The 27,925-nt window shown below is 34.8% G+C and overlaps 2 protein-coding genes across 2 annotated transcripts; both read right to left on the bottom strand.

Annotated features, from left to right (window-relative positions):
* Nucleotides 1-477: 477 nt before the first annotated feature.
* Nucleotides 478-11,403, bottom strand: scarf1 (scavenger receptor class F, member 1). The gene is made up of 11 exons (XM_073817589.1): nt 11,165-11,403; nt 10,324-10,382; nt 10,024-10,125; nt 7,248-7,779; nt 6,893-7,111; nt 4,253-4,381; nt 4,062-4,165; nt 3,876-3,984; nt 3,669-3,793; nt 3,435-3,563; nt 478-1,910 (listed from the first exon to the last, which is right to left on the bottom strand). The coding sequence occupies exons 1-11, from the start codon at nt 11,263-11,265 to the stop codon at nt 835-837; spliced, it is 2,685 nt and encodes an 894-aa protein (XP_073673690.1). The 5' UTR covers nt 11,266-11,403; the 3' UTR covers nt 478-834.
* A 212-nt stretch (nt 11,404-11,615) lies between these two features.
* rilp (Rab interacting lysosomal protein) lies at nt 11,616-26,919 on the bottom strand. Its single transcript, XM_073817577.1, has 8 exons — nt 26,207-26,919; nt 25,322-25,445; nt 23,970-24,091; nt 22,008-22,202; nt 18,825-18,985; nt 18,625-18,747; nt 18,444-18,542; nt 11,616-14,797 (listed from the first exon to the last, which is right to left on the bottom strand). Exons 1-8 carry the CDS (start codon nt 26,615-26,617, stop codon nt 14,659-14,661), a joined length of 1,374 nt encoding a protein of 457 aa, XP_073673678.1. The 5' UTR covers nt 26,618-26,919; the 3' UTR covers nt 11,616-14,658.
* Nucleotides 26,920-27,925: the final 1,006 nt, after the last annotated feature.

Raw genomic sequence — 27,925 nt, 5'->3', positions numbered from 1 at the left:
TATACAGCCCTAAGAGAAAAAAGGCTATCCAGGAAATATCTGTCAGGGTAACTCAAGACAGTTCTATTTTTTCCAAATTGTTATGGAAGTTATTTCATGCTGCAGGGTTCATACCTTGGCACATGATTGATCTACAGTAATGTTCAAAGGTTTGGGGTTGGTAAAAATGTTTAATGCTTTTAAAGGACGTCTCGTAGTTTCACTACAAGGTTGCATTTGTTTGATTAAATTAAAAACAGTGAAATATTACAATTTAAACTAAATCTAATTTATTCCTGATATGGCAAATCTGAATTTTCAGGATCATTACTCAAGTCCTCAATGTCACATGATCCTTCAGAAATCATTCTAATATGCCGATTACCTACTCAAGAAATATTTCTTAATATTATCAATGTTGAAGCCAGTTGTACTGGTTAATATTTTTGTGGAAACCTTGATTTATATATTTTTTTAGGATACTTGATCAATAAAAAGTTTAAAAGAACAGCATTTATTAGAGATTTTTTTAACAATGTATATGCCTGGCAGGTTAGTTTAAATTAATGCATAGTTGCTGAATAATAGTATTAATTAAAAACAAAAAATCTTACTGGCATACACCAGTTACATAAGGAGTAAAATCGTACATAAGGGTAAAATCTTGATACAACACTTTAAAAAGATTTTTTTTAAATGATATAATTACTTTTAAACTAAAAAGTAACATTTTAATAGAAATTATAATAGGGAATATACAAACAAACAAAATTTTCTATGTGGATATGTTTATGCAGTTTATGCAAAACGTACATACATTACTTAAAAACTCATTAATTTTAAGATTCATGAATATTATGAATGGTTTACATAAACATTCTCATAATTTGGCTCATTTTCTGCTTGGTCCACAACTGTCTCATTAATAATAATCTCTGAAGATGTGGAGACCCAATCAGATGGAGCCACAGTCTCATAAGTGTGCTCTGTTAGAGTATCTGTCTCACAAACCACTTCACTGTCTTGTTCTACCTCCAAACTATGGAGTGTATCACTCTCTGGAACGCTTTTTAAAATAGAGGACAATGGCCTCTTAGGGGTGCTGTTCTCCTGAGAAAAGTCTGTTGCCCCGACTGTGCAGGGAGAGCTGAGGGAGTTGTGTTTCCTGCGACTAGGTTTCCTCATGACCACCTCTGATTGGTTTGACCCAGTAGCCTGCTCCCACGCACTGGCCCGCGCTCCCAGTTTCCTCCGTGGTGGCTTGGCGATTGCCTGCCCCCTTCCTTTGGGCTGGGCGCCCTCCTCTCTTTGTCTCTGTAGGCTGCCCAGTCTGCGCAGCACCGCCTGAACGGGACCTTCTGAGGGGGGCTCTTGCTTGGCCATCTTCTGGGTCTTACCCACAGTCACATATACAGTTGTTAACTTCTCTGAATCTGCGTCCTGGCCGCTATCAGACGGCTGGGCGTTCTTTCTGGTATTGGAAAGTGTACGTCGTCTCCCACTGGGCACTGTGAGGTGAGTCCTTGGCGGGCCAGAACTATATTTTTCGGAGTCAGTTTGTGATGTTTCAGATGCAGCTGCTTGCTCTTCTGAGGAAATGTTCTCCTCGTTGTTTTTGTCTTCTTTTTCTGTTTCTGTTTCACTGTGGTTTGACTGTCCTCCTTGCAGGGCTGAGATCATCAGCACACCCCAGGCCTTGGGTTTCCGGATATTTCCCGGCAGGTCTTGAGTTGAGCTACGCCGCTCTTTGGGGGTGAACTTTGTGCCCTCTGCGAAGGAGACCGAAGGACGTTTGGATTTGGCAATGCTGGAGGTACGAGGGATACCAAAATCTTGTGACATGTCCTCACTGCTGAAGGTTGATGGGTCAGGGAAGAAGTTACACTTTGAGTTTAGCTCCTGAAGCTCTCCACCGGCCACAGTAAGAACATCTGTGTGAGGAGAAGCAGATGAATCGGTATATTGAAGAATAGATTGCAGTAAAATATGATGCAAATCTGATTTTCTTCCTCACAATGACACAGATATGTTTTTTGACAAAGCAAATTTACCACGTTTTATTGCCAAAAATGAAGATTACGAAAATAAAGTCTAAATATTTCAAAAATAAAGTCTAAATATTTTGAGAAAATAGTCAAAATTATGAAAATACAGTCTAAATATTTTGTAAATAAAGTTGAAATTACGAGAATAAAGTCAAAATTACAAAAATAAAGTAAGAATATTTCGAGACTAAAGTCAAAATTACGAAAATAAAGTCTAAATATTTTGATAATAAAGTCAAAATATTTAGAGAATAGTCAAAATGTCAAGAATAAAGTCAAATTATTACAAGAATAAAGTCGAAATTATGAAAATAAAGTCAAAATGTTTAGAGAATATAGTCGAAATTACGAGAATAAAGTCTAAATATTTTGAGAATAAAGTTGAAATTATGAGAATTAAGTCAAAATATTTAGAGAATAAAAACAAAATTATGAAAATAAAGTAATATTTCGAGAATAAAGTCGAAATTATAAGAATAAAGTTGAAATATTATGACAATAAAGCCAAAATTACAAAAATAAAGTAAAAATAAGATATTTTGAGAAGAAGGTTGAAATATTTCGACAATATAGTCGAAATTACGAAAATAAAGTCAAAATATTTCAAGAATAAAGTCAAAATTATGAGAAAGTCCAAATATTTTGAGAATAAAGTCATAATATTTTGACTATAAAGTCAAAATTATGAGAATAAAGTCGATATGCTTTGAGAACAAAGTCAAAACTACGAGAATAAAATCGTGTTTGGAGAATAAAGTCAAAATGTTTAGAGAATAAAATCAAAAAATTTTAAGAATAAAGTCAAAATAATGAAAATGAATCTCTAATTTTAGTTTTTTAGTAATTTTATTTATTTAATTTTTTTGTAGCACTAAAACTCAGACAATGTGAACAGCAAATATAATAAATCTGACACTTTCTTGCAGTGTGACCAAGGTGATTACTCACTAAAAACTTCCACAGATAATTTTTTCAGGCCATTTTTAAGACTTTTTTGACATAAAGTGGTTATATTTCAGTTTGAGTTGTTTACTTATTTTTTTTAAATTAGTCTTCCCATTAACACCATTATATTGTTAATTCAAACTGATTTGTGAATGCAAAACACACACAAACACAAGAGGGAGTGGGATTTATCACATGAACCAATCACAGTCGAACATAACCAGTCATATCCAATCATATCGCGACGAAGGCATTGCCTCCTCTCACGTGACTTTTCTTCATTCATTCACAATTACCCCCCCACCCACCAAACTCACCGCACGCTTTAGGGCGTCTGTTAAAACTCAATGGGCTCAGGAGAGGCGAGAGAAACAGACTCTCACTCTAACTTTACCTGCTGGTGTTGCTGTTGGACAATGTTTCTTTAGAAAAACTCTAGCTGCTGAAACTAGAAATATAATGTACCTTCCCTGGGTGGTTCACAGTAGACAGCCTCTCCTTCCTCATCAGTTTCAAATGAATCAGACACCCAGCCGGACGATGGCTGCTCAATGAAGCTGTGGTTAAACGTGAGCTCAGGATCATGATGAGAGACTGAAAACAGCGGAGAACGTTAAAAGTCCACTTATGTTCAACAAAACACAATCTCCCTTTCTTATGTTTCTCAGTGACAGCTGCAAATAAAAATAGGCTCATTACCTGTAACCCTGGGCAAACCGGATGACCAAAGGGTAATGCAGGGCATTGCTGAACCCATGTTGGCCAGCACAGTATAAACATGATGCTTCATGCGGACCGCAGGGCTGCCATCTCCAACCACCACTCTAGAGGACATAATTGTTCTTATTGTTTGCTAAATAATAATGCATTTTATATTATATTAGCTTCCAAATAGCAAATCCATACCCTTCCTTCGCTTCGACGGGCCGCCCACAGCAGCAGCAGCAGAACAGCAAGGCGAGTATTAAAATGCACAAGGGGATCAAAAGCCCTGCTAATAGACCTGCCCTGCTACCTAGCAGACAAATACGAAAACGGATGAGGGGGATACGGATACCAGCTGTGAAAATCAAATGTAGTGTCTGGACATACTGTTTGGACAAGCTCCTGTGGCTGGATGGCAGGCATGGTTCCCACAGTCACATGTGGAGGAGCAGTTGATGCCATACAGGTTAGGAGGACATGTGCTGTTGCAGCTACAACAGAGATTGAACAGTGAAGGACACTTATTTGACTCTTGCAGCAAGTTAAAAAACAAGCTATAAATACTATTGTACCCTCACCTCTCACCCTGGAAGCCAGGAAGACAAATGCAACTTCCTGTCACGTGGTTGCAGTGGCCGTGATGGCAGGTTTTACACAGGAAGCGACAGCCATCTCCGTATCTACCATCTGTGCAGGGTTTGTCGCATCTGCAGAAAGGGAGAAGTCCAAATTTAAAAGGATAATAGATAGTAAACAGCCCTGTGTCGAAATCTAAGCAGGTTCAATTATACACAGAAGAAATAAAATATATATGCATATTTTCCAAATAGTTCAATTCTGATTCACAAGCGCTCAATTTGATTCATGTCATGATTCAGTTCCTATTCATTTTTTTTTTTTGTACTTTTCAGTTGTAACGGGAATTTTTCTTAAAGGAACCGTATGTAGGATTGTGGCCAAAACTGGTACTGCAATCACTTTCAAAATACTGTAGAACGTGTATCCCCTCCCGCTCCCCCCCTGACTCGAGGTTGCCAGGCAGCTAAGCTGCAGGAGTAGGCTGCTACAAGGAGCTTCCAATGGCAAGTGACGAGTCCTACACAGTAATTTGTTTTTCTTCTATTAATTATGTTTATGCTTCACAAGAGATGTTTTGCGAAGTAATTATGTATCGCAAAAATTTACAGATGGCGATTAGCCAAATATTTCGCAAAGATGTACTGTAATACCACATTTCAGTCGGAACATAGATTGTTTTCATACCCTGCTAGTGGTGCGATATAAAGCTTTTTATGATACGCATTTAGCACGGCCGACCGTGGGAAATCCACTGTGTACGGAAGCAAAGTTAGCCAAACATAGATGAATCTTACATGTCCAGGAGAAAATAAGCAACGTTGGCATCTATCTTCAAATTCTTCTCCGTTTTCAGCCGTCTCCATCTTTCAAAGGCATCTCCTATACCAATCCTTGTTTTATTTCGGACTTTGTCACGACGTATTTCGGATTCATAACGAGGCTTTTAGGTTTCGTAACGTTATACATGTTTTATCTGACACGTTCGGCTGCAGCCGTAACAGAGCTGGCAACCCAGATCACAAAACTCTACTGACTTCGTGATTAGTAGATAGCTGGAGGGTGGAGCCTCAGACCAAAACACAAAACGACAACAATAACATCAGTTGAGGGCTGCAACTCTCACTTTTAAATGACAATATCCTGGCCGGACCACTGTTGTCAGTGATATAAGTATTTGAAATGAACATGATTTCTTAATGTCTAGTGACATGTCAGGGCCATTTTATGATTAACTGACATAAATTTCTTACATACGGTTCCTTTAAATATGAAATATTGAAAATATGCTGTGAATTACGCCATGCAGTGTTTCAGGCTGATTTAAACCTGTAACTCATCTTTTAGAACTATTCATTAAACAGATAAATGGGATACTAGCTGTGCTGTGTTTTGTTGATTCACCGAAAAGTCATTTGTTTAACAAGTCATTTGTTTAACAATCAGACTGCACTGGTCGTGATGTATTTTTTTGATTCAATAAAAAGAACAGACTCAAAAAGTCATTTATAAATACACTGGTTATGATGCATGTTTCTGATTCACTAAAGAGAACTGGCTCATAAGAGTTTTTTGTTCATGAATCAGTCTACGCTGGTCATAATGTTTATTTTTGATTCACTAAAAAGAACCAGCTCATAAGAGTCATTTGTTCATGAATGGGACACTGGTTGTAAAATATTTTGTTGATTCACTAAAAAGAAGCAGTTCATAAAAGTCATTTGTCCATGAATTAGACTACGCTGGTCATGCTGTATATTTTTGATTCACAAAAAAGAACCGACTCAAAGAGTCATTTGTTCATGAATGGGACACTGGTTGTACTACATTTTGTTGATTCACTAAACAGAAGCGGTTCATAAGAGTCATTTGTTTATGAATCAGACTACGCTGGTCATGCTGTATATTTTTGATTCACTAAAAAGAACTGACTCAAAGAGTCATTTATTTGTGAATGGGACACTGATTGCACTGTATTTTGTTGATTCACTAAACAGGACCGGCTCATAAGAGACATTTTTTCATGAATCAGACTATGCTGGTCATGATGTATATTTTTGATTCGCTAAAAAAACGGCTCATAAGAGTAATTTGTTCAGGAATGGGACACTTATTGCATTGTATTTTCTTGATTCACTAAAAAGAACCAGTTCATAAGAGTTATTTCTTCATGAATCAGACTACGCTGGTCATGATGTATATTTTTGATTCACAAAAAAGAACCGGCTCATAAGAGTCATTTATTCGTGAATAGGACACTGATTGCACTATTTTTTGTTGATTCATTAAAAAGAGCCAGTTCATAAGATTCATTTGTTCATGAATCAGACTACTAGTTATTCTGTATGCTTTTGATTCACTAAAAAAAAAGAACCAGCTCATAAGAGTTTGGGAGTCATTCTACACTAGTCATGCTGTATGTTGTTGTTCCATTAAAAAGTACTAGCTTATATGAGTAATTTGATTTGTGAATCGGACAACACTTTTCACATTGTTTGTTGCTGCTTATTTAGTTCAATTAGTTCTGTATAAAGGTTTATTATTAAATGTGATTAAGTGCAGATATTTTTAACTGCCCTGCAGTTTGCCACGGTGTATATATATATATATATATATATATATGAATCCCAAAAGATATGTACCTCGGTCCAGTCCAACCAGGATCACAGTGCAAGCACGCTCCAGTTTCCGGATCACACGGGTCCATGTTTCTGCAATGTGGACAAACCTCTCGGCAGTGATGGCCATAATAACCTGCAGGACAGGGCTGGTCACAGCGAGTCCCATTCCAACCTGGTGCACAGGCATCACACAGGCCGTCCTGTTTAGAACAAGACCTGCCTCCTTCACAGTGTCCACAGCTACACATGAACAGATAAAAGAACAGAAATGAAGTTAAAATGCTCATGGTAACATAATAATGTCTTCATCATTGTTAAACGTGCTCTGTATAAAATCATAACCAAACTATTTCTTTATTTTTGCCTTTTTACTTACCTCTTTGTACAGCCTCTGCCATACTTTCCACTGTCACAAGGCTCATTGCAGAAGGGCTCTTTGTAACCGGGGTGGCACAGACAGGTGCCAGTTTGCATGTCACAGTCGGCATAGCTAAGATTACAAATGCAACGGCGGTCACAGGACGGACCCCACCAGCCATGCAGGCACTGACAGGCCCCTGTGCGCTGCAGGCAAGGGGACACATAGCAGTTGCATCGCAGGCTGCACTTTTGGCCCCAGTAGCCTTTGAAACACAGGCAGCGTCCTGTGTCTTGTTCACAAGTGGATGTAGCAGGGTGGCACTGACAGGCTTTGGAGCAAGTGGACGTCCACCAGCCCTCCTCACAGGTGCAGTTGCCATAAACAGGGTCACATTTCCCATGCCGTCCACATTTGCAGCTGTTTTGGCACAGGTTGCCCCAGCGGTTAGGCAGGCATGAGCACTCACCAGTGACTGGGTCACAGCGTCCATGAGGGTGACAGGGACAGAGCTCCCGGCAATCCGGCCCCCAAAATTCAGGAGGACAAGCTGTGGTGAATAAAGAATTCAGAGCCATAATCAACTAGGTGCACAATATTGTATTATCAACTAGGGCTGGGTAAAAAAAATAGCAATTTCTCAATTTTAATCGATTCTCATTTTTACAAAACGATAACATTCTTAAATCCCAAGAATTGATTAGTCTAACCTGTTTTCAGTAAATGAACATTGTAGCGTACCTCTCATCCAGTAAATGACATTTATTTTTAAATAACAAAATGCTTTATTACTTTTGATATGAGACAAAGTCTTAGATTTCAAATTTTAATATTTAAAGAATATAATGCAACTTTTCTTTTAAATGATTTCTCTGAGATTCAACAAAATTCAGAAGCGAGTATTTCTAGCTGGTTTGACAGCAGCTAAGAAAATTGTTGCTATAAGGTGGAAGCCTCCACATTCTCTTAACAAACCTCTTTGGATTTTTACATTTATAGACATTGTATATCTCGAGATGTCCACTGCACGCATCCATGGTGCAAGGTTGGAGAAGCTTAAAGATTTAATATGCTAAATTAATGAGAACCCTCCCCCCTTCTCACTTTGGTTCCAGCCCCCCCCCCCCCCTTTTTTTTTTTACTTTTATTTCTTCTCTCTTTCCCTTTGATACTTCCTCTCTTCATTTCATTTCTTTTTTTTTTTTTTGAAGCAGTTTAATGTTCCCCGTTTGGGCTGTTTTGGTCGGTTCTTTGACTGATATAGACCTCTTTCAGCACTCTTACGAATGTTAAGATTGATTATTATTATTATTTATGGTTCTTATTATCTGTTCATTTATAGCTACATGTATTTCTGTACGGTTTATTTGGTGGATTTAATTACCCCCCCCCCCCCTTTTTTTTTTACATTTTTCTGTTATTTGCTTTAAGAATATTACTTGGAATTATTGCAGTTTAATTTCTTATTTATTTATTTTTCAGGTATTTTTTTCTTGTTTTTATACTCATGGTTATATGCTGATTGACTGTCTAGGTTGTATTGTTTATGTATGGTCTGTCACAATTTCAAAACCTCAATAAAAATTTGATAACAAAAAAAAGAATATAATAATATTAACATAATATAATATATAATATTTATTTTAATAAAATGAGGCAACATTTCAAACCATGATTAACTGTCTAATATTTAATGGTTTTAAATGATCTCCGGTTATTTGTATAGTTTAGGTTCATTTTTATTTTTTATTTTAAATGGTTCATTTTTATAAATGCTTCTAATTGGCATAGTTTGCCAGGTAGAAGCCTAACACAAAGCACTACACATTTTACATAAACTTCATATTTAATACTATATATGTCTTCGTGGACATTTAATAGATGTACTTTTATGAAAACATTTGCAATTGGTTTTTAAAAGGTGGCAGTATATGTTTGAATGAGTTTTCGTTGAATTGCGCCATTTTGACCAGCAGGTGGCCTGTGTGCAGTGTTGCCAGATTGGAAATGTCCAAGTATCGTACCAAAAGCTCAAAATTATCGTATTTGGGAGAAAATTATCGTATTTGAGTCAAACGTTCAAAATAAAGATATTTATCTAGATGTTACAGCTATTTATCCTTTTCAGCACTCATTTTCTATACTTTATTGTTAAACTAACAACCTCAGTTTTGAAACAACTGACCTAAGTGCGACAGGAACGTTAACTTGTGCTCGTGCGAGAGAGCCATTCTCCACGATGATATTGGTTGAGAAGACGTAAGAACGGATGAAAGACATGCGTAACGCCACGTTCACGTCTCCTCACAATCATGCAGGTAGACGTAGGATCCACACAGCTAGATCTTTGAGAATAGAAGCTCTATAATTACAACGACCATGGTGTCACAAAATTCTGAAATTATCGTACATTGTGGTATTATTGATCGTACATCGTACAGAGGTCAAAATTATGGTACAAATACGATAATTATCGTACGTCTGGCAACACTGCCTGTGTGTTTCGCGCGTTTCGAATTCGAAGCAGTGAATCGTGCTCAAAAAAAGCTTAAAGGTTGATTCTGCTTTGGAGCTGTTTGGAACTACGTTGTTCGAAGGAGGCAAAACAGACAAAGTAACTGGCATAATTGTATCTAAAAAGTAAGTCACAATGTGTTTCATGTAAAGCAATATCAGGCTTGCTCGTGTGGTATTGTTTGAATGGCTTAACCTTAAGTCCAAACACAGCTGTACAACTGCAAAAGCAGTCCTGAAACCAGTAACCCTCAATGGTTGTATAAATGATATTACTCACGGGTTTTGCACTGGTACCCGTAAAATCCAGGTTTACATCGACAAAGTCCAGGGTAAACACACACTTCATCCTGCAGACAGGTTCTTTCTCCCTCACAGAGGGCTGAGAAAACAAAAAGATACATGAAAAACAACAGTACCCATAGCGTCAGTGACAACAACACAGAGACCGTCCGAAAGGGAACCGCAACTTAAAATTGCTGACAATAACAGGGCCACAGGAAGCAAGCTTGTTGTGTCATCAATAAAACAACGTTTAATTTTGTATTAAAGTACATGAACAGACGGAATCAATACTCACGAACAGTGCATTCATCACCGTTCTGGCCCCATCCAGAACAACATATGGGAGAATAATCCCTATTGAGACAGAATATAATGTACTGAATATATACTGACATAATAAATAAAATGTTTGTAGGTTAAAAGGACACATACAATTGTGAACCTGGACCACAAAAATCGTCATAAGGGTCCATTTTTGAGATTATAAGATAAATAAATAAGCTTTCCACTGATGTATGTTTTGTTAGGATAGGACAATATTTGGCTGAGATAAAACTAATTGAAAATCTGGAATCTGAGGATGCAAAAATAAATCTAAATATTGAGGAAATCACCTTAAAAGTTGTCCAAACCAAATCTTACTAAGCTTTGATATATTTACGGTAAACATTTTTACGAAATATCATCATGGAACATGATCTTTACTTACTATCCTTATGATTTTTGGCATAAAAGAAAAATATATAATTTTGACCCATATTTTTGGTTATTACTACAAATATACTCATGCTACTTAAGACTGGTTTTGTGGTCCAGGGTCACAATTTTAAAACTTAAGAAACCCCATAGAAAAGACAATTTACAAATGACATCTTATAAAAACATCAATTGTTTATCCTAGACAATTTAGTAATTAAGTTTTGTCACCTTTTTTTTTAGTTTCAAAGGATATCTCAAGATGCCCTCAAAACATTTTATGTCAAATTCAAACCAGATTCAAAAAGACTTTATGTAACGATCAATCAAATGATCTTGGCTATGTGGTCCACGTTCATTTTATAGCTCTATACTATAAAAGTGACACATTTACTTTTATTTTTCCTGAAGGAATATCTGAGATAACGACACATCGGTACCTGACACTGAAGCAGACGTTTTTCCCGGTTGGAGAGAGTATCTGAGCTGAGCATTGGACACACATGAATATCAGTCCAAATGAGATCAGAAAGATGTCCATCCCCTCCGGACCGACCAAAACCGGACCCCCACTCCTACCACAGCACCGGTGCAGGTTAGTTCAGTACTTCTAGAACAGAGAAGATCCAGTCGAGTCTCTATAGCAAAATGGGCTCTCCAAATCGCTTTGTTTCCTCTGCAAGTTTCCTGAGGAAGAAAAGCCAGCTTCCTCTAATTCAATAAGCCACTGGTTGTTTAAAGACGAAATCAAGGCCCAGAATTTTGAGGGAGGAGTTGGGTATTTTTAATGGCCAATATTTTCTCATCCTTACCAATTATAAAAAAAATTGCACTGACTAAAGACGGCCTTTTTTGTTCAGAGGTCAAAAATCACACACACAAACGTCACAATAACATCTCTGGATTTTATTTAGCCACACAGCACTTTTCCAGTAACAAACATTTTTACTAAAATATAATACACTAGTAAAAGGTCAATATGAGACTCGTTAACTTTTATTTCCAAAGGTCTAAAGATAAACGGATGAGTCACAGACAGCTAAAGAAAATGGAATTCAGCTAAAGGCACCCATTATCTCTGATTTCCTTAGAAGGAAACACAGACTTCCTCTCAATCAGGGAACACCTTAAGACTCATACAAGTAGACTTGAATCACGTCCATACATTTTTGCCTCTTTTTTTAACAAAACAGCCATGTGACACATACTTCTGATCAGATGAATGGCTGAAGAGGGTAAAGTATCAACTCGTTCAAAGGTAGTTCACCAAAAAAGAAACATTTTGTCATAATTTCTTAACAAGTATAATCGTTTGTGTTCTGCAAAAGTAGGTTTGGATTAATAAATGATGATACAATTTTTAAACAATAAAAATTTTGACCAATGCATCTTTTTTCTTACATGCTTTTATAATATCAGGTTGACATAATCACCACAGAACTGACTGGACATTCATAATATCATATGTTGGTTGTCAATATTAAAATATTTTTATTTAAAAACATGCTTAATATCTTTAAAATAGATACTTTTTAGGGACAGCTAATGTTTTATAAGAAAATATACTGGAAGAAAATGAATATAAAATACTCTAATGCCCCCTAGTGACATACAGGATCAGTGTGATAGTGATGGCAATACAATGTCAGTATCTTTGGTTAAAATCTGTATTAAATATACTCTCTATAAAAATAGCTGCTATAATTCTTTGTAGTTTCTATCCAGACATCTATAATATAATGGCAGGTGTATTATGATTATCAAAACACTGCAGATTACTGTCATGTTTTTAAGTGCATCAGTCTGCAGTCATGAAATGACAAGAATAGTGATTGTTTTCAAACCCTTTCAAGTCATTTTCCCAATAAACAGCTTATTACAGGTAGCCTTGGCCCAAATGCATGCCATTTGTTAAGCCGTAAGTAAACATGTTGGGCGCTGAAACGGCAATGTTGCCACAAAAGTGCCACAAAATCATAGTTTACACTCTTTGGATAATCAACAAAATGTATTACTAACAGTTGTCTTTGCATATTAAACTCAGATAGGAGAAAGTGAAAAATGACAGATAACCTTTAAACATTTACACTATCAGTCAAAAGTTTTTGAACAGTAAGATTTTAATTGTTTTTAAAGAAGTCTCTTCTGCTCACCAAGCCTGCATTTATTTTATTCAAAGTACAGCAAAAACAGTAAAAGTTTGACATATTTTTACTATTTAAAATAACTGATTGCTATTTGAATATATTTTAAAATGTAATTTATTCCTGTGAGTTCAAAGCTACATTTTTAGCATGATTACTCCAGTCCCATGATCCTTCAGAAATCATTCTAATATTCTGATTTGCTGGTAAAAAAACATTTATTATTATTATGTTGAAAACAGCTGAGTAGAATCTTTTCAAGTTTCTTTGATGAAAGAAAGTTCAGAAAAACAGAAAAAATAGAAATCTTTTTTAACACTATAAATCTCTTTATCGTCATTTTTATCAATTTAAAGCATCCTTGCTAAATAAAAGTATTAATGTCTAAAATTTCTTTTCCCCCTCCAAAAAAAATTGAAAGAAATTGGTATAGTTTATTATGTCACAAAAGTTTTTATTTCAGATAAATGCTGTCTTTGGATCTTTCTATTCATCAAAGAATCCTGAAAAAATTACATTTTAAAATATATTCAAATAGAAAGCAGTTATTTTAATTAGTAAAAATATTTCACAATATTATTACTGCTTTTGCTGTATTTTAGATCAAATAAATGCAGGCTTTGTGGGCAAAAGATAATTCTTTAAAAAAAAACATTTAAAATCTTACTGTTCAAAAACCTTTGACTGGTGGTGTATATGCTACTATTGTCTCAGAATTGTGATTTTACATCTGACTTTATAACACAAAATTGCGAAAATATGTATTTTTTCCCCCTCGGAATTGGACTTTATATCTCACAATTCTAAAAAAGTCAGAATTGCAAAAAAAAAAAAAATCTTAATTGTGAGATATAAATTCACAGTTGCAAGAAATAAAGTCATAATTTCTCAGAATTGCAAGTTTTTATCTCGCAATTCTGACTTCATATCTCGCAATTGTGGGTTTATATCAGTTCTGAGAAAAAGTCAGAATTGTGAGAAAAAAATCTGAATTGCAAGTTTATATCTCATAATTCTAACTTAATTTCTCAGAATTGCAAGTTTATATCTTACAATTGTGACTTTGCATCTCGCAGTTGTGGGTTTACAGCTCAATTCTGCTCAAAAGTTTGGGGTCAGTAAGATTTTTCCATTTTTTTTCCTAAGAAATTATTACTTTTATTTAGCAGGTACGCAATAAATTGATCAAAAGCTGCAGTACAGAAATAAAAGTTGTTAGTTTCAAATTTATATTCATCAAAGAATCCTAAATTAAATGTATAACAATTTTAACAAATACAATTAAGCAGCACAAGCGTTTGCAACTGTAATAATAAGAAGAAATGTTTCTTAAGCACCATATCAGCGTGTTAGAATGATTTCTGAAGGACTGTGCGACACTAAGGACTGGCGTAAACTTCAGCTTTACAGGGAAGAAATTACTTATTAAATGATATTAAAATAAAACAATAGTTATTTTAAAATCACAGCGTTTTTTGCCAAACGAATGCAGCCTTGGTGATTAAAAGACTTTTTTCTAAAACTCTTACTGACCCTACATTTTTGAACAGTAAATGACAAACATTAAAAATATGTATGTAACTGACACAGTCTGACCTCATCTTCAGGTGACACTGAGTGAACATCAGGCTAAATTAACAAAAGAATGCTTTTTATACTGAGGCAACAGCTATTAAAATACTATGTTTGTATAACCAAATACAAAGAGTAGTCTGTTCTCTGGATTGAAACTGAAATGAGATCAAGAACATATTTTAAACTTCTCTCTTTCAACCCAGTTGTGATGGTTCTTAAGAGGAGCTGAGGGTCTGTGTCTCCTCCTCACCTCCCTGCTCTTCTGGATCAATGATTTCCCACGTTGAGCTAGATGTTGGAAGGCTGGAGGACTGGGAACCAGAGCTCCTACTGGATGGCGTCAGGAAACCAAATCTAAAGGTTTGAATCAGAGGAGATAAGAGAGCTATAAATCGCTTGATAGAACAATGACAGAGGGGGATTTCTTTTGTAGGTAGTAGCTCAGTAGCTAGTCAGCATGCTCAGTTACTGAGCTTACTAAGCCAAAGAGCAAAACGTGATTAAGAGACTAAAATTAGCTTAGGGTTTCACCAAGAGCATATGCTGCCAAGAGCCAAAATATACAGCTGCTATATCTGTATAACACAAATTACTACACACTATACACAGTCAAGTATAGAAGCCCATTTCTGGCACTAAATAAAAAATGTTAGTTGTGACTTTTTATCTTGCCATTCTGCTTTTTTTCTCAGAATTACGAATTGTTTATATCTTTATCGCCCGGTTTCACTAACAAGGCTTAAGCCTAGTCGCAGACTAAAATGTAAGTCTGAGCTGTTTCAACTCAAAGAAATTTGCACTGACTGATCTTAAAACATATCAGTGCCTTTGTTTTGTCTCAAGATGGACACAGTAATGTTTTTTCCAAGGCACATTAAAAAAATACTTAAAGGAGAACTCCGGTGTGATATTGACCTAAAGTGTATTGAATCATGATACCGAGTGTAAACGTACCTTGCATATCTCATCTCGTCTTGTCCACTGCTGTCCGAAATCTGGGGTCAGTTAGCCGATGCTCACAACAGCTTGTCAATGAGATCAATGGGGCATCGAAGCAGTCATGTAAATAAATCACTGTTTTACGCCATTTACGAGGCACAAAGTAGTGCCACACTTCATCGGTAGACTTCCAAGGGCCCCGACATTTAAAACGCGACATTGAAAACTCATAAAAAGCACCGGTAGTTTATTTACAAGAAGATTTATACAGACAGTAACTTCAGAGTTTAGCGATCGCCGCCATCTTGAATGTAGTCACGATAAGTCGAATGTCGAGCACGAAGGAAACTACAACCTGATAAGTTGAAAACCTGATACGTTCCTTCCTGCTCGTCACTCGACTTAACGTGACTACATTCAAGATGGCGACGGCCGCTAAACTTCTTGCCGTTACTGTCTGTATAAATCTTCTCGTAAATAAACTACCGGTGCTTTTTATGAGTTTTCAATGTCGCGTTTTAAATGTCGGGGCCCTTGGAAGTCTACCGATGAAGTGTGGCGCTACTTTGTGCCTCGTAAATGGCGTAAAACAGTGATTTATTTACATGACTGCTTCGATGCCCCATTGATCTCATTGACAAGCTGTTGTGAGCATCGGCTAACTGACCCCAGATTTCGGACAGCAGTGGACAAGACGAGATGAGATATGCAAGGTACGTTTACACTCGGTATCATGATTCAATACACTTTAGGTCAATATCACACCGGAGTTCTCCTTTAAATGTGACCCTGGACCACAAAACCAGTCTTAAGTCGCTGGGGTACATTTGTGAAAATAGCCAAAAATACATTGCATGGGTCAAAATGATTGATTTTTCTTTTATGTCAAAAATCATTAGGAAATTAAGTAAAGATCATGTTCCATGAAGATTTTTAGTAAAATTCCTACTATAAATCTATTAAAATGTAATTTTTGATTATTAATTTGGACAACTTTAAAGGTGATTTTCTCAGTATTTTGATTTTTTTGCACCCTCAGATTCCAGATATTCAAATAGATGTATCTCGGCCAAATGTTGTCCTATCCTAACAAACCATATATCAATAGAAAGCTTATTTATTGAGCTTACATGTGATGTATACATCTCAGTTTTGTAAAATTTAACCTTATGACTGGTTTTGTGGTACAGGGTCACAAATGTCCTAGTTACACTATGGCACACTGTTACACTGTCTGTGAGACTAGGTCTAAATTAGTTTATATAGCTATATTAAGTCAGAATTGTGAGCTATAAACTCCTTTCACCCTCAAAATTTGACTTTATAATTTGCAATTCCAAGTTTATGTCACAATTCTGAGAAAAAAAAGTCAGGATTGTGAGATATAAACTCTCAGTTGCGAGAAAAAAAGTCTGAATTGTAAGTTTATATCTTGCAGTTATGACTTTATAGCTCATATCTCACAATTCTGGCTTAATTTATACAAACTCATAATTCTGAGAAAAGAATTGTGAATTGTGAGATTAAAATTAGCAATAACCTTTTTTTTATTTTTTGTTCAGTCGTGGAAACAGGCTTCCATAGAAAAAATGTGGAATACATGAGGCTCTCAAACAGAAATAAATAGTTTTACTAGGCCTACTTGAGTTTTTTTTTAACAACACACATTTAAAGGGAAAGTTAGACTATGGGAAAGGGAAAGAAGACTATGCAATCCAACCTGCCCCGCAAGCTACACTGCAATAATGTCTGTCATGTAACAAAAATGTGAGAAATGTAAACAAAAAATGTCTAAGTAAATAAAATGTTTGTCAGGTAACCCAAATGTAAATGTCAGGAAGCCCGTTTCCACCTTTGAATACAAAATTAAAGGTAATTGTGACTTTTTTTCTCACAATTCTGAGAAGTATAAACTCGAAATTGCAAAAAAATAAATAATTTGTTCAATCATTCAACAATTGAGAGTTTAAATTTTGCAGTTTTTTTCTCTCAGTTTCAAGAAAAATAAAGTTGCAATTCTGAGAAGTCATTGCTATATATAAACTCACAATTGTGAGAATTGCAAGTTTATATCTCACAATTCTGACTTTATAACACAAAATTGCGAGAAAAAAAATCATAATTGTGAGATATAAACTCACAATTGCAAGAAAACAAGTCATAATTGCAAGTTTATACCTCGCAATTCAAACTTAATTTCTCAGAAGTGCAAGTTTATAGCTCACAATTCTGACGTTCTATCTCGCAATTGCAGGTTTATATCTCACAATTCTGAGAAAAAAGTCATAATTGTGAGAAAAAACTTGAGTTGTGAGATATAAACTCACAAATGCAAGAAATAATAATAAGTCATAATTGCAAGTTTATATCTCACAATTCTGACTTTATAACTCGCAATTGTAGGTTTATACAATTATGATTTTCACAAAAAATCAGAATTGTGATATATAAATTTACAATTGCAAGACAAAAAGTCATAATTGCAAGTTTACATCTCACAATTATGACAATTATGGTACGAAACAGAAACAAACAAAAACAATTTAATGTAAAAAAATATCTGTCAGATAATCAAAAAATGTGGTAAGAAATGTAAACAAAAAATGTACATGTAAAAAATGTCTGTCTGGTAACCTATAAAAGTGGTAAGAAATATAAACAAAAAAAAATGTGATAACATTCAAATCAGGGGTGCCCAAACTGTCTGGAGGGCCGGTGTCCTGCAGAGTTTAGCTCTAGTTTAATGTAGATTTGCTTCTTAAACGTGTCATTTTCGCACCACTAGCAGCAACATCTTTTATAGAGTAGAAGCCAATAGTAAACAACATATTTAGGTTGCATTAGCACTAAGATGAATTTCTGCTTTTGTTAAAAAACTACATCTTAAACTTTAAGAACAACTAAACTCTCATAATGTATTTATTATACCTAAGACTGATGGCTTATCCCATAGCACAATATTGCTCTACTGAAACAGTTTTCAGTGAAGTACATAAAATAGATTGTTGAACTGAAGGAAGTTATTGCTAGATCTGTAGTGTACTAGTGTGAATGAACTCACAGGTTTCTGATGCGTGAGCCCTGGGGCCTGTTGTCAGTGCTGTCAGTGTCATTGTCTTCATTTCCACTCCTCTCAAACAAAGGGCCGTCTGTCTCATCTCTGTGTAACAGTTAAACACAGTTAAACACTGCATTATTCACATGGGCTGTATGTTAACAATATGTTTGTGGCATGTACTCACGTGCTACATTCGCTAACGGGTATGCCGAGCATTTTAGACTTGATGACGGTCCTCTGCTTCTTTATGGCAGCGCGCACTGCATCCAGCAAGAACCCTGGGCATCTCTCATCATTCAGGATTTCCCTAATGAAACAGTAATGTGTGCTCAGATTGAGACACTGTGTTGTGCTGATATAAAAATGCATCACAAACTGTCTCACCTTTGGTAATATGCAAGCTCCTCTTTCAACAGAAAAAGATTGGCCTTCAACTCGTTCTTCTCAAAAAGCATGTCCCGTACTTCCTGCTTGGTAAAACACGGTCGATTTGGATCCTTCAAGTCAATGATCATCTTATCTGCGAGGTCGATGGCTGAACTGCTCTGAAAGAGGCAAAGGTGGAATTATATGAGTATGTGAGTCAAAACCATAAATGTCTGACTTGGGCACAGTTGATAATCTGTTCTTGGTAACATTTTACCGTGTTTGTGACATGCATATTGCATGCTGAAATTACAAATCTCAAAACTAAACAAACAAAAAAATTGTGTGGAACAGTGTTACCTTAATAGCTGATTTCATAAGAAACATTCAAATAAATTTAAATGTAAATAAATTTAAATTAAGTTGAAATTTAAAAAATGATAAATAAAACATAAACTAAATAAAACATAAACTTGAGTTTAAATAATCTCTGTTGAATAAAGTAAATTAATTAAACTTACAGTTGTGGCCAAAAGTTTTGAGAATGACAAATATTAGTTTTCACAAAGTTTGCTGCTCAACTGCTTTTAGATCTTTGTTTCAGTTGTTTCTGTGATGTACTGAAATATAATTACAAGCACTTCATACGTTTCAAAGGCTTTTATCAACAATTACATGACATTTATGCAAAGAGTCAGTATTTGCAGTGTTGGCCCTTCTTTTTCAGGACCTCTGCAATTCGACTGGGCATGCTCTCAATCAACTTCTGGGCCAAATCCTGACTGATAGCAGCCCATTCTTTCATAATCACTTCTTGGAGTTTGTCAGAATGAGTGGGTTTTTGTTTGTCCACCCGCCTCTTGAGGATTGACCACAAGTTTTAAGATCTGGGGAGTTTCCAGGCCATGGACCCAAAATTTCAATGTTTTGGTCCCTGAGCCACTTAGTTATCACTTTTGCCTTATGCCACGGTGCGCCATCGTGCTGGAAAATGCATTGTTCTTCACCAAACTGTTGTTGGATTGTTGGAAGAAGTTGTTGTTGGAGGGTGTTTTGGTACCATTCTTTATTCATGGCTGTGTTTTTGGGCAAAATTGTGAGTGAGCCCACTCCCTTGGATGAGAAGCAACTCCACACATGAATGGTCTCAGGATGCTTTACTGTTGGCATGACACAGGACTGATGGTAGCGCTCACCTTTTCTTCTCCGGACAAGCCTTTTTCCAGATGCCCCAAACAATCGGAAAGAGGCTTCATCGGAGAATATGACTTTGCCCCAGTCCTCAGCAGTCCATTCGCCATACTTTTTGCAGAAGATCAATCTGTCCCTGATGTTTTTTTGGAGAGAAGTGGCTTCTTTGCTGCCCTTCTTGACACCAGGCCATCTTCCAAAAGTCTTGGCCTCACTGTGCGTGCAGATGCGCTCACACCTGCCTGCTGCCATTCCTGAGCAAGCTCTGCACTGGTGGCACTCCGATCCTGCAGCTGAATCCTCTTTAGGAGACGATCCTGGCGCTTGCTGGACTTTCTTGGATGCCCTGAAGCCTTCTTAACAATGCAGTGGAAAGTTTTTTTTCGGGATTAAGTTAATTTTCATGGCAAAGAAGGACTATGCAATTCATCTGATCACTCTTCATAACATTCTGGAGTATATGCAAATTGCTATTATAAAAACTTAAGCAGCAACTTTTCCAATTTCCAATATTTGTGTTATTCTCAAAACTTTTTGCCACAACTGTACATTAGAATTCCATTTAAATTAAAATAAATATTAAAATAATAAAAATATTTAACTAATAAATAAAACTAAAAGTTTAATATAATGTTAATATAAAACGTGATCTTATATAATATTTAAATATAAAATAATAAAACAGTTCCTTTCTGAATAATACTACAGATCTAGTTAAGTGTATTATTTAATATTTTGCATTTGTTTTTATTAATTACTAAGCTATTTTATTTCTGAATTTAAATAATCTCTGTTGATTAAAATAAATAAATTAAACTTAAATTAGAATTCAATTTAAATGAAATCAAATGTTAAAATAATACAAAATTTTGAATACTAAATAAATAAAACAAAAACTTTCATATAATATTTATCTAAAAAGTGATCTGATATAATATTTAAATATATAAAACATTTTCTTTCTAAATATTGCTTTAGGTCTAGTTCAGTGTATGATTTAATATTTAGCATTTTTTGTGAATTACTAGATGCTTAATTTATTTCTAAACTTAAATAATCTCTGTTAATAAAATAAACTTAAATTAGAATTCAATTTACATTAAATGTTAAAATAATAAAAAATGTTTGAAAAATAAATAAAACAAAAGTTGAATATAAATAACATTAATATAAAAAGTGATCTGATATATTTAAATATAAAATAAAATATTTCCTTTTCTTAATAATACTACAGATCTAGTTGAGTGTAGTATTAATGTTTTTTTTTTTCTTCTGAGTTTAAATAATCTTGGTTAATAAAAGTAAATAAATTAAACTTAAATTAAAATTTAAGTTCATTTAAAAAAAATTTACAATAATAAAAAATGTTTGAATAATAAATAAATAAAACATATTTAATAATAATATTAATATGTGACTGTGGAACACAAAACCAGTCTTAAGTAGCATGAGTAAATTTGTAGCAATAGCCAAAAATACATTGTATGGGTCAAAATTATTGATTTTTCTTTTATGACAAAAATCATTAGGATATTAAGTAAAGAAAAGCATGTTCCATGAAGATATTTTGTACATTTCCTACCGTAAATATATCAAAACTTAATTTTTGATTAGTAATATGCATTGCTAAGAACTAAGGCGATTTTCTCAATATTTTGACTTTTTTGCACCACCAGATTCCATTTTTTTGTTAACTGCTAACTACTATTATCTCTGTTCATCAAGATAAAATATTCTGACATGGTTTTAATGTTGGAATTTAATTAAGCATCTCAAAATGTTAGTATGCTGAAGGGGAGTTGTGCACAAACATGTCCTTTCCACTCCTGTGAAGGCAAATGTGACCTATATATGCTTCATCCAACCAACCAAAGCAGAAATTAGGCTCTGTGATAGAGCAAGAGGAACATACAAGCTTCTGTCTGATTATGCGATTAGGAAATATACCTAAATCCAATACAGAACAGCTAATTTGTCAGTAAGAATAAATGTAATATTAACGTGACAAACCTTTTCAGCAGTGGTATGTACACTGGCTCTTTCTAGTTGTGAGGTGAGGCGCTCTATCTCTTTTTGTTTCTCGCACAGGTCGGCCTCCAGGTCAGTCCTTCTCTCCACTGCGCTCGTCAGCTGAGTCTGTATAATGTTCTGCTTGTGTCTGAGTTCTGCGTTTATCTTCATTAGTCGCTCCTGCTGCTCCTGGAGCTGAAGAACAACTCAAACATGTTAAATGACAGTTACACACATCCACTCACAGAAAATAATTTATAAATGTTGAAAATGCAAGCTAGGTTAAGTGCATATCAGAAATTTTCTGCAGGATACTGTGTAGTACCAGTCTGACCAGTTTCATAACCAATGCAAACATAACACTTAGAAAGGGAAAGTATTAACCTCAGCTGCAAACCACAGCTATATGTCTCTGATGCAATTCATGAGCAACTACAGTCTGATTCACAGGTGCTGAGTGAGTGACACACTGTTGACACTGTGTTCCAAATTCAACAAAGAAAACCTTGATAACTGCTAAACTAGGTCTGATGACGAGAACAGTACACAGTTTTACTGACGGGGGAAAAAAACTGATTACCACAGTTACGCATTCATTTCTAAAGGGACAATGAAAAGAAATGTCAAATAGATTTAGGTGTTTTTCTTTTGCAAATGTGAGTTTGCTTTCAATTTAAATGGATGGTTCACCAAAAAAAAAATCAGAGAGCTTTCTTAGGACAACGTTTTAGTGCCACATAAAAAATTTTAAAAATCTAAGATTACGAGATTAAAGTCGTAATATTACAAGAATTGTCGAAATTACAAGAATAAAGTCCAAATATTATAAGAATAAAGTCGAAATATTGTTGAAATATGTTGAAACATTTTGAGAATAAATTTAAAATTACGAGAATTAAGTCAAAATTGCAAGAAATAAAATATAAATATTTTGAGAATAAAGACGAAATTACGAGAATAAAGTCAAACTATTTCGAGAATAAAGTTGAAATTATCAAAATAAAGTTGAAATTACAAGAATAAAGTCTAAATTACGAGAATAAAGTCAAAATATTTTGAGAATAAAGTCAAAATTATGAAAATGAAGTTGAAACATTTTGAGAATAAATTTAAAAATTACAAGAATAAAGTCAAAATTACATGAAAATAAAATTTTAATATTTTGAGAATAAAAACAAAATTACGAGAATAAAGTCGAAATATTTCGAGCATAAAGTCGAAATTATGAAAATGAAGTTGAAACATTTTGAGGAAAAAGGCTAAATTGCTAGAATAAAGTGGAAATATTTAGAGAATAAAGTGGAAATATTTAGAGAATATAGGCCTAATGAATGCAATGACGAAGATTATTATTTCCAAGCAGACTGTCCCTGCAAATATAACACATGATATGATTTCTGCTAATAATCCCACATATATTCAAATAAATTCGGGTGGCCTGACAACTTCTTCCGGTGCTCCCAATCCGGGCCATTTGTATGCGCATTCTGTACTCTCAAAGTCTTATAACTTTAATCTCATAATTGCTACGATTTTCGAAGCTACGACAATACATTTTGCATGCACAGAAAACAAAAATTCTGATTTTATTCAACTATTTTTCACTTTGTAGCTTAAAATGAAAGTTGAACCACTGATGTCACATGGACTATTTTATCAATGTCCTTACTACCTTTCTGGGCCTTGAATGTGTCAGCTGTGTTGCTGTCTATGCAGGGTCAGAAATCAATCAGTTTTTATCAAAAATAACTTAATTTGTGTTCTGAAATAAACAAAGGTCTTTACGGGTTTGGAATGATATGAGGGTGAGTAATTAAATGACAGAATTTTCTGAATTTCATCATTTTTGGGTGAACTATCCCTTTCAGTGCAAGAAGACATTTAGCAGTTGTTGTCTTTCTAAAAATAGCCCATAGTTCAGATTAATTTAAGCAACTAAGCGCAATTATTTCAGACCCATACCGCTTCCACTTCCTTAGACATGCTGGAGATCTCCTGCACTTTTGCTCTCAACTCATCACGTTGCTTATCCACCACTTCCTTAAGCTTGAGCATCACCTCTCGCTCCTGACGCTGTGTGCGGTCTAGAAAAGGGAAGCAAATGTACAGTATGGTCATATTTTAAAATGGTGCATGCGAACAGTGTTCTCACAAAAGAATTACAAAATCTAACAGCATTCCTGACTACTGAGTTTACAGTAATTAATGATGAAGAATAACCCCTCCCATAAAAGAGATAAACCCAGCTTTATTCAATCTGAAATATAAAACACAGAAATTGAGAGCTCATATGCAATGACAAGTTGTATTTCTCTAATATGAGGAGAGAAATAACATCTTATTTGAAAGATCTTGTGACTTTTTAAAGCACAAAAAATTACATTTTGGACTTCATACTGTACACATAACAATGAAGTAAATCAAATTGGTGCAACAAGGAAAAATGATATAATTATAAAAATATTTATGACTCTGGATAATAATTACCTTCAATATTATGACAAAATTAGTTTTTAAGAAAATTCCCCCATCTTCTAAATGCATGGTATAGATTTTACTATGTACGATTAAATAATTTTTACAAAATTTACAAAATGTTGACCTCATAATAATTTTTAATCACTGGCTTTTTCAGTGAAAATTAAAGTTTTTTGTAACATTAGAAATTATGTCCATCTGAACTGAATATATTTAATGGTTTTCTTTCAGAAGACGTTGTTCATTATTTTTATATTTATTTTTAAGATTTTATTCTTCATATTAAGAAAATTCACCCTAAAAATTCATCTAATTTTTTTCTTAATTTTAAGAAAATTGACCCTATTTTCTAAGTGCATGTTATTGTGTACGATTAATAAATCTATTATTATTTGTATTATTTACAGAATGTTGACCTCATAATTTGTAATCACTGGATCTTCCAATGAAAATGGAAGATTTTTTTGTAACGTTAGAAATTATGACCATCTGAACTGAAAACATTTTATGGTTTTCTTTCAGGTGTAGTTAAAAAAAATTCTTCATATTAAGAAAATTCACCCTAAAATTCACCTAATTTTTCTTCATTTTAAAAATGAAAAACTCTACTACTGTTTACAATTAATTAATCTATGGTTACGTTTATTATTTTTTTTTTTTTTTAAATTAGGCCTCGTTTTTTTGTAACATTAATTGAAACTGAACTAAAACATTTTATGGTTTCCTTTCAGAAGGTGAAGTTCATTTACTATTAAAACGACAATGGTAATTACACTGATATTACATTTTTAGAATGAACAATTTGATGTGTTAATTTAACCATCAGATAATTGTACCTTCTTTGGAGTGTGTGCATTGTAAGCGGGCCAGAAGCTCCTGATTCTCTTCCTTGAGCTGTTGCACTTGGGATTGTAACACTTCTACATTTCCCTTCAGTTTCTTTTCCTTTTGATGCCAGTCCTTAAAAAAATCAAAACAGAATCACTGCAGAAATCCTTTCAAACCACAAACATATTAAGTAAGACTTAACCAGGTGTCACCCAGACATTAATTTCAAAACCAATTTAACAGGTCACTTGAGAACAGTTGCTTGTAAATGATTCATGTATTGACTATGCAGGACAGGCCCATGTTCCCATATAAGCAAACAACCCATCTTGACTTGGACGTCTTGTTAGTAAACAAATAATTATGTAAATTAAATTAATAATTAATTTAGGATATTACGTTTATTATATTTCAATTGGTATACATTAGACACGCAAATTTGAAGACTAACTTCGAACTTAATGATTTAATGACTCATTTATAACACAAGATTTAACGTGTTGCTATGAACTGACAGAATTATCAAACCTGCCTAAGGGGTCAGTGAGTGAACGAATCATTTTAATGAACAGATTAGAGTCACTTAGACGAAATCAAGCTCAAAATCCCCTCCACTAAAGCATGGTACATGATGTTCTCCAAAATGACATTTATTGAGGGGCAGGGCAGACCGGAAGTGCCCTCTATTGGCATTTAGAATCGATCAACGTGTCACGATTCGAATCAAAAGTCCATCTGGAATAAAAGAGTGCAACTCTGTCCACACAACAACTCGACCAATGACATAAAAACACATCTGGTCTATAACAACTGCCAAGACTTGAGAAACGCAGTTTAAACAGCTAACGTTAGTCTTTGCTACAACAGTGTTGACATGTCGACCATGTTCTCACCCCACTCTCTGTGCCGTTGCTTGTCTCCTCGCATTCTTTAACATGTCGTTTCTTCTGCTGCTGAACCTGTAACGTCTCAAATGCCTTCAGTAGTTCCTCTTCTTTACATTTATGAGCTTGGTTTCTCGCCGCGAAACTCTCCAAGAGCTCCAACACTTTAACTATGTGAGACACCAGACCCTCCACACTTGACTTCCCATAGTTGTCGATGAGCTTCTCCACTTCTGCGCCTACCACTTTAGCGACTTCATACACATCGTCCACTGTCATGGATGAAAACGTCCTCTGGAAACACGAATGTGTCTTGACGATGTCGTTTTGTTTTTCCTCGACGGCTATCACGCAGGTCTCCATAATGCACTTGAGATGAACTTGAATGCGAACAGCGCCAATCGAAACTCCTCTTGTCATGCAGATCTAAACGTTTAGTCGGCACGCAGATCTTTTTTTGTTTCACTTTTAAACGCATGCATTTCGCTCCAGTTTGTTTTGTAACTACATCCTTAGTTATTACGCCCCAATAAACACGAATGAGCTATAAAACCGACGAGTCTATGCGGTGTAAAGATCTGCATGTCATAACTTGAAGATCTACGCCCATTTCACGAACGCGTGGACGAATTATGGCCGTGCATGTTTGCATAGTATTTATAAGAAAGTAGCTGAACAGAGAGGTACATCTATGACAGCGCACAGTGCTTGTTTGCAATGGTTGTTCCCAATCCCTCCTTCTTTTCTGACCAGTGCAACCCGAGAGCTTTAATTTAGCACATAATATGGCAAGCAATTTTAACATTCAAACTAACTAGCATTTGTTACTAGCACTTTTGTTTTAATTACTACTAACTTTAGCTGGTTTCAATTTCACATGTAACTACACATTAACTACTAGTAGTTCCCATAGCTATAACTATATCCCTGTTATTACTAGTATTCTGTTATTATCTAATGAAATGAAAAATCAAGAACACTAATCAAAATAATTTATAGTTACAATTTTTTTTTTTACTACTAATAAGATTGTCATATATATTATTTGGACACATTGGCTACTGTCTAAATAACTACTAGTGTCTATTAACTGTTTTTAGGAAACCTGAAATACTAAACTAGAAATTACAGGAACAATATTTAAGAGCTGTGGCCCTCCAGGAATTGAGTTTGAGACCAGTGGTGTAAACAATAACATCATGCTCATTTATTGCGTTTCATTTCAAAGTTGCATTTAAGAAAAGTAACTGATAAATTGCAAAGTAAAAAAAAGAAATTACAGTACTTTTACACTCCAAGGAATAATTAATTTTATTAAAACATCCTTGATGAAGTATGCAGCCTGAATGGTCATGTGACATGCACTTTCGGATGTGTAATCGTTTCTGAAAAGCAGTGAAAACGAGGATTGTTTTCATTCTAAAACACTACACAAAGTGACAACAGTTAAGAGGGAGAGTTGAAACCTGCACACTGAGGCATATATTTAGGCTGTCGGCACCAACAAAATAGTTTTTTTCTTTCCATCAGAACCTATTGTTTTAGCGGACACGGTTTTGTGCATCTCTAAGCATTAGTCACAATGTACTACCATTGTATTGACTTATCCAAAAAGATAATTTATCTAAAAGGAATAAATGTTGAAACAGCTTGCCATATCATATATTCAGGGCTGAACTGCTCAGTGGACTGTAACATATGCATGCAGATTGGTTTGCTCTGAAGGCA

Source organism: Garra rufa, chromosome 14, assembly GCF_049309525.1.
Source record: "Garra rufa chromosome 14, GarRuf1.0, whole genome shotgun sequence".
In the NCBI taxonomy this organism is placed as follows: domain Eukaryota; kingdom Metazoa; phylum Chordata; class Actinopteri; order Cypriniformes; family Cyprinidae; genus Garra; species Garra rufa.
Note: the sequence above shows the minus strand (reverse complement) of the source record. Positions and strands in the feature narration are given on the sequence as shown.